Source organism: Poeciliopsis prolifica, unplaced genomic scaffold (assembly GCF_027474105.1).
Source record: "Poeciliopsis prolifica strain line A6 unplaced genomic scaffold, Auburn_PproV2 SCAFFOLD014, whole genome shotgun sequence".
In the NCBI taxonomy this organism is placed as follows: Eukaryota; Metazoa; Chordata; class Actinopteri; order Cyprinodontiformes; family Poeciliidae; genus Poeciliopsis; species Poeciliopsis prolifica.
In genome coordinates this window covers 13,072,096-13,080,000 of record NW_026562389.1, presented here as the reverse complement: position 1 = coordinate 13,080,000, position 7,905 = coordinate 13,072,096, and the positions used below count along the sequence as shown (strand labels likewise).

General features: G+C 38.5%; 1 protein-coding gene and 1 pseudogene across 2 annotated transcripts in view; both read right to left on the bottom strand.

Moving 5' to 3' along the window:
• pierce1 (piercer of microtubule wall 1) overlaps positions 1-3,709 on the bottom strand; it is a 7,112-nt gene extending 3,403 nt beyond the window's left edge. Inside the window, exons 1-2 of one of the 2 annotated variants that reach the window (XM_055039932.1) lie at positions 3,564-3,709; positions 1-58 (exon numbers count right to left, since the gene is read on the bottom strand). The exon at positions 1-58 is cut by the window's left edge and continues 121 nt beyond it. In XM_055039932.1, the coding sequence (XP_054895907.1) occupies positions 1-16 (16 nt within the window). In that variant the 5' untranslated portion in view covers positions 17-58; positions 3,564-3,709. Of the gene's footprint in view, positions 270-3,563 lie in introns of those variants that run through there. The other variant, XM_055039931.1, reaches the window with a different exon arrangement.
• The window catches only part of LOC129366210 (noelin-like), a 33,503-nt pseudogene that overhangs the window by 24,116 nt on the left and 1,482 nt on the right, over positions 1-7,905 (bottom strand).

Genomic DNA, 7,905 nt, shown 5'->3' with positions numbered 1-7,905 from the left:
ACAAAGGTGTTACCATGGAGACAGCAGGGACAGCCCCACCCCCTTCTGCTGGGATTTCCTTATAAGGAGGGAAGAATTTTTTTTTCCTGCAGATCATCTTCAGTCCGAAATTACACAACAAATGCAAGAAAATATGGGTCAGAACCTCCAAACCTCCAGAACCACCAGAACCAAGACACATTAAGCCCGTCCACCCCGTGTGAGAGTCAGAGAGAGAGACAGAGAGAGAAAGAGAGAGAGACAGAGAGAGAGACAGACAGAGAGAGGGACAGAGAGAGAGACAGAGAGAGGGACAGAGAGACAGAGAGAGAGAGACAGAGAGCTCAGGCCTCTGTCTCTCTCTCTCTCTATATATATATATATATAGTTCATTCACTTCATCAAAGTGAACATCAGGAACATCAAGCAGCAAAATGTTGGTGCAGTTCATTTCGCCTCTGAGTTGCCATTTTCAACATCCAAAATGGCTGACTGTTCGCTGTTTAGGCCTTTACTGCCAAAGACTACAACAACAGATAGTTTTTAAATCTGCAGCATCGGTGCCTTTGCTTTTCAGTTTTTGCTGGAGATACTTGGCTGTTTTAATGTGTTTAGTGATGACTTGTTGAATTCAGAGCAAACTTTTAGGGAACATGTTCAGTGACACAGAAATGATTTAAATGCTTTACACTTAAAACGGATGTTTTTGTGACAGACAGTTTGCTCTTTAAACCCGGGGAGCCCAAACCGTCCGGCACCAACATCCAGTTGTTCTCCCAGCAGCTGCTGAGATCCGCCTCATGACACCAAGACTTAGAAACTGGAAATGAAACCATGTTGATCATTTCTATACAAATATCCATCAGTTCTATCAGAAATGATTAAATGATAGAAAACCTGATGCAGGGACCAGGTTACTGGTTTCAGTAGGTTACTGGTTTCAACAGGTTACTGGTTTCAGTAGGTTACTGGTTTCAACAGGTTACTGGTTTCAGCAGGTTACTGGTTTCAGTAGGTTACTGGTTTCAGTAGGTTACTGGTTTCAACAGGTTACTGGTTTCAGCAGGTTACTGGTTTCAGTAGGTTACTGGTTTCAGTAGGTTACTGGTTTCAGGAGGTTACTGGTTTCAGTAGGTTACTGGTTTCAGTAGGTTACTGGTTTCAACAGGTTACTGGTTTCAGCAGGTTACTGGTTTCAGTAGGTTACTGGTTTCAGTAGGTTACTGGTTTCAACAGGTTACTGGTTTCAGTAGGTTACTGGTTTCAACAGGTTACTGGTTTCAGCAGGTTACTGGTTTCAGTAGGTTACTGGTTTCAGTAGGTTACTGGTTTAAGTAGGTTACTGGTTTCAGTAGGTTACTGGTTTCAACAGGTTACTGGTTTCAGCAGGTTACTGGTTTCAGTAGGTTACTGGTTTCAGTAGGTTACTGGTTTCAATAGGTTACTGGTTTAAGTAGGTTACTGGTTTCAGTAGGTTACTGGTTTCAACAGGTTACTGGTTTCAGCAGGTTACTGGTTTCAGTAGGTTACTGGTTTCAGTAGGTTACTGGTTTCAACAGGTTACTGGTTTCAGCAGGTTACTGGTTTCAATAGGTTACTGGTTTCAGCAGGTTACTGGTTTTAGTAGGTTACTGGTTTCAACAGGTTACTGGTTTCAGTAGGTTACTGGTTTCAGTAGGCTACTGGTTTCAGTAGGTTACTGGTTTCAACAGGTTACTGGTTTCAACAGGTTACTGGTTTCAGCAGGTTACTGGTTTCAATAGGTTACTGGTTTCAGCAGGTTACTGGTTTTAGTAGGTTACTGGTTTCAGTAGGTTACTGGTTTCAGCAGGTTACTGGTTTCAACAGGTTACTGGTTTCAGCAGGTTGCTGGTTTCAACAGGTTACTGGTTTCAGTAGGTTACTGGTTTCAGTAGGTTACTGGTTTCAGTAGGTTACTGGTTTCAGTAGGTTACTGGTTTCTCATTCACAAGCTGGTTGCAGTCAGTGATGGTGGATGTGAACTTTGACCTCAATATGCTCAATACGAGCAGAGATTAGGTGAAAACATTCAGTCCGTTACGATATCAGGTTTCCAGGCTTGATATGTATTGATTATTAATGAGCCTCTCATGAACTCAGCGGCGGCTGATTGGCTGCTTTAAACTCCTGATCTGCTGTCAGTCGGTCTTTCTTAACAATAATTACTGATCATATTCATTTTAACATGTTTTGTTGATATTTTATGATTCTTTAATGAAGCTACAAATGTTTAGGATCTTAGTGAATATTTTGATAAGCCTGTCAGAACAGGAAGTTCTGCTCTCAGCTTCCTGTTGGTCTTCAGTTTGTCACCTGCTGCAGAGACTCAAAACTTGATCGACTTATTGATCACCGCTGCTTTAAACTTTGCCATATTTCCAAGATGGCAAAAATATACACATTAAAACATAGTAACATTTATTTAACTGTCTTAAAGATAATTCCCTCTGCGATTTTACAAATTAGAGATATGATTACATTCAGTATTTATCTGTTACCCATAAAACCATCTTTTCTATGCAGCTGAAACTTAGTTTGATATAAAGTGGAGCTAATAACAAAAATCAAGTTAAGGACAAACATACGGCATATTTAAAAAATTAAATCAATGCCTGATGCTACATCTGAAAAATAAAAAATACAACGGTGACCCTGAGGTGCTAACACTTCAACAAATTCAAAAACACAATATTAACAAAACGGAAAGGGTTAGTCCCAGTTGGAGAACTGAGAAATCTGAATGGACTCAAACAGCGTCAGACAGGAAATACGTCATTATATTCAAGTTCATGTGATCCGATTTTCTATTAAATATGTTTAAGGTATTCATAATAATAATAATAATAATAATAATAATATTATAAATTGTTATGACTATAAGCAAAAATGATAAGAAATAGACCCTGATGATATCCAAGAGTTTTTTCTGATCCTCTGTATCCAGGATGATCAATGGTCCATCAATCAATAATCCCAATGAACTTGGTCCAATAATCCAAAGCTAAATTAAATGTCCAACCACAAGGCTGATACAGAAAACCTGACCTAATCAAGGTCATAAATAATAAACTAACCCTAACATTTCAGGGTTAGACTGTTATCCAAAACAATTTATCATTTGTAAATAACATAATTGTTATATTTCATAAAGCATTCCTCGGTAATTATTCAAATTAATTTAAGGTTACAGATTGAGTTAAAATGCACTTTCAAGTTTTATCAAAATTGACATTACAGTCAAACATTATTTCAATAAAAAATTAATTGTTTTGTTGCCCAAATTCAAGCAAGTGAACCAATTCAAGAGTCTTATAGGCCGTCTGTACAATACACAAAAAAGTAACCAAAAGTCTTGTAAAAGGACAAATCTACAAAAATAAAAAGGCTTATTTAACACTATGAGGAAGTTTCATTTATTCGGCCACAAGATGAACAAAATAAGAATGACCTTTTAATGTATACAACAATTTTTAAATCACTACTACAAGGATTTTTAAATTGGCGATCCGCCACCACTTTCCTGCTAAAAAAAAAAAAAAGTAGATAAAAAAAAAACGACTCACCGTCAAGCGGTTGCCAGGAAGATTAAAATATAGTTGTTCGGTTGTATTATTTCGGCTCGATTCAGAAATATTCTTTAGCAATTTCAGAAATGCTCCAAACACAAGCAGCTAGCTTCAGCTAGCCACAGAGGCAGCCGAGTTCACCTCCAACCCGGAACTAAAACAGTGTGCTCTTAGGCTGGCCACCTACGGAAGCCTGGGGGAAATTACTTTGCGTTCCCTCGGAAATATGCTTGCTGCAATATTTGCTGGTCTATTTTGTATGGTCACGAATGTCAATTTAATATTTCAAATATGTATATTTAAAGGGTTAGGGTTAAACTACTGATGGCACTGGGTTAACTGGGGAATGTCATCTGTCCGGGTGTCAAACTCAGCTAGCCACCGTCAAGCGGTTGCCAGGAAGATTAAAATATAGTTGTTCGGTTGTATTATTTCGGCTTTTTTTAAATCACTACTACAAGGATTTTTAAATCCTTGTAGTAGGATTTATATATTTTCCAATATTAGGGTCTAATATTGATCTGCAGCCCTGAGGCTTGAGAGAACAGATTTATTTCCTTTAGAGGAATTTGTTGTTTTTCAGGAAGACGTTGTATCATGATTATTTTCTGGTTATTTATTTCCAAACCTTCAATATTAGAGTTTTTAATTGTAACAGCTGGTAGTTGTGTGACTAAAATAAGTAAGAGGCAGTGAGATCTGATTGTTATGATAATCATGACATCATATGATTATGATGTTAAATATTCATAATCATATTAAGGAAATTATTTCCAAATCCAAAATGTCTCAACGCATCAACAATAAACTGATGCTCCACAGAATCAAAAGCTTTATGGAAATGTAAAAACAACATAAACCATCATGTCTCATGAAGTGACTGGAGTCAATTGTTCTGTTCGTGTTTGATAAGAACCAGACGTTGTGCTTCTTCTTAGATGCTTTTATTAAAGTCGCTCTGATCAAGTTGCACACCGGTGTCTCACTAATGACTGACTACTTCTGTTATCCTATTCTTGACATTTATGCAATCACCTATGTTTGTGACTGCCATCTAGTGGACATAAACAATTCAATCATCACATCCTCCTTTCTTTAAAGTTAGAATGTTACATGAATACTCTCTAAAATTAAACAAACATTGTATGAGACAGATAGCACATAATCACATAGCTATAATAAAATTCACTTAACCTATCTTACTTAGTACTCATTAAAAACATGAATTACAACTTTTACATTTCAACTTTTTTTTTTTTTCTCTTTTTCCCCCCTTTTTTTTTTTACATCATCAGTCTATCAGGTTTCTTTACCACTCTGGTAGATCTTCTTAAGACAGGTTAATACTGTCCATGTCACAATGTGTTTCAGTTGTAGGAATAATCTGAGAGTCCTTACAATCTTCACTCGACTCATCAACATGTTCAAATGGAGTTTTCAACAAACTGCGACAATTTGTCTCAGAATTTGTCCATCTTCAGTTTTCACTTCAAATGAACGTGGAGCTACTTCCTGCAGAATAGTTGCTTTCGTTTTCCATCCCTCATCATCCTGAATCCTTACTGGGTCCTGGTATGACAGTGGGTTAGGGTAGAAGCTTTGCTGATCTGTCATAATATGACTTTTGTTTTACTTTCTGCTTTCGTAACTTACACTCCAACTTTGACGATTTCTTTGCTCTTTGTCCTTTATTGTCATAACTTGGCAAAGTTGTACGAATCTTTCGATTCATCAAAAGTTCAGCAGGTGAATAACCACATTGCAATGGTGATGATCTATAGCTTAATAAAGCTAAATACGGGTCAGAGTTACTATCTGCAGCTTTCTTCAGAAGTTGCTTAAGAATATGAACTCCTTTCTCCGCTTTTCCATTTGATTGTGCATAATGTGGACTTGATGTTACATGCTTAAAATCATATTGTTCTGCAAACCTTTGCCGTTCTTGCTATTAAAACATGGTCCATTATCACTCACTACAACATGTGGAATATTAGCCAACAGAGCCATCTCAGGATAGTTTGAATAGTAATCAATGATCACTAAATAGTCTTTTCCTTTAAGATGAAATAAATCCATTCCAACTTTTAGCCATGGTGATGTTGGAGTGTCAGATATGATCATCGGTTCTTTGCTCTGTTTGTTTCTAAATGTCTGACATGTTTCACATTTACTTATCAGCACCTCAATGTCCTTATTTAGTCCAGGCCAGAAAAAACATTCTAGCTCTTCTTGTACATTTCTCCATGCTGAGGTGACCCTCATGAATCCGCTGTAGAATTTCCTGTCTGAACTCTTGTGGAATCACTATTCTGTTGTTTTTCAGTAACAGTCCATTCACAACACTTAGATCAGCTTTAACATTGAAAAACTGTGAACTATTGGCCATCCTTCATCCATATTCTGTATGACCAACTGTAACTCTGTATCCTTAGCTGTTGCATCAACTATTTGCTGTAACTTTCTATCTGATACAGGCAACACATTGGACACCAAATTCACATGACATTGAATATCCTCTTCAGTTGAACTCACCCTATCATGTGCAGGGTCTCTAGACAGAGCATCAGCAAGAATCAGATGTTTCCTGGAGTGTAGATCAGTGTAGATTCATACCTCTGCATCTTCATCATAAGCCCTGAATCCTGGGTGACATCTCATTCAGATGTTTTTTAATGATGGCAACCAATGGTCGGTGATCAGTTTCAACTACAAAAGATGGTAAACCATATACATAGTTATGAAACCGTTCTAGCCCATAAGCCAGCCCAAGCATTCTTTCTCTATCTGAGCATATCTGCATTCAGCTTTTGTCATGGCTCTGGATGCATAAGCTACTGGCTTCCATTGGTCATTCTCAGCTTGAAGAAGAACTGCTCCAAGTCCATAGTGTTTATGGTAGACTCTTTTCACCAGTCCAAGTTCTTCACAAGATTTATCACCTAAAAGTGATTCTCGATCCTCTTTTACAACAGAGAAGAACACAAGATGTTTTGTTCCTTTAACTGTTACATTCAGCTGACATGTTCCAATGCATTCAATTGATTGTCCATTATAGTCTCTTTAGACCTGACTTGACTTCTTTTATGTGAGGTTTTACTTGCATTTCTTTTATATCAGATATGCTTATGAGATTTGCCTTCGCACCTGTGTCCAATCTGAACTTAATTGTGGTTCCGTTTACTAACAAAGGAATTGTCCATTTATCATCTCTGTCAACACATTGCACTTTTTCTGACTCATTTTCACAATTCACAACACCGACAAAGAATGTGTCACTTAGATCAGTTTCATCTACTAAGTTTACACCATTCCTCTTCTTTTCTTCTTTCCTCTTTTAAAGCATTGCTTTGCAAAATGATTCTGTCCACGGCAATTTAAACACTGCTTACCATAAGCAGGACATTGTCTCACTTTATGCCTTGATCCACAGCGCTTACAGTTGATAATGGCTTCCTCTTGCAGCTGCCTGGTTTGTGCATGTCGTTTCTTGTGGCAGGACACGCTCCCACTGCCGCTGCTCCATCACTGAACTGTGAAGTTGTTCCTGTTGAAAGTTCAGAAAATGTCCTCACTTGCTGCAGAGACAGTTCGCTTGCCCGACACATCTTACAGCTGTTTTCCAGGGTCAGCTCCAGTTCTCTCAGTAGTCTCTCTCTGAGCTTCCCGTCACGTTCAGACGATCTGATCTCTGATCATCGAGTCCTTCAGCAGGCCAAAATTGCATGACTGCGCTTTTACTTTCAGATCCGTCAGAAAGTTATCGAAGGGTTCATGCGGAGTCTGCATCCGGGAACGAAACACGTATCTCTCGTAGCATTCATTCTTCTTCGGTGAACAGTGAGCATCAAATTTACTCAGCACAACGTCCAACTTGTCTTTGTCTTCAGGTTATCAAACACAAATGTGTTGTAGACTTCCAAAGCCTGCACTCCCGCTATGGTCAGCAACATCGCTACCTTTCTTGGCTCCGGCTTCGTCTCCAAACCCATTGCGGCGACATACAGTTGAAAGCGTCGTTTGAAAGCAGCCAGTTTTCATCCACGTTTCCCGTCAGCTTTAAGCTCTCCGGTGGTTTCAGCTCCATGGTCGGCTTTTCAATTCACTCCTTCAGTTTACTCCTGACACCATGTTCTGTTCGTGCTTGATAAGAACCAGACGTTGTGCTTCTTCTTAGATGCTTTTATTAAAGTCGCTCTGATCAAGTTGCACACAGGTGTCTCACTAATGACTGACTACTTCTGTTGTCCTATTCTTGACATTTATGCAATCACCTATGTTCGCGACTGCCATCTAGTGGACATAAACAATTCATTCAATCATCACATCAATGAGGTCCAGA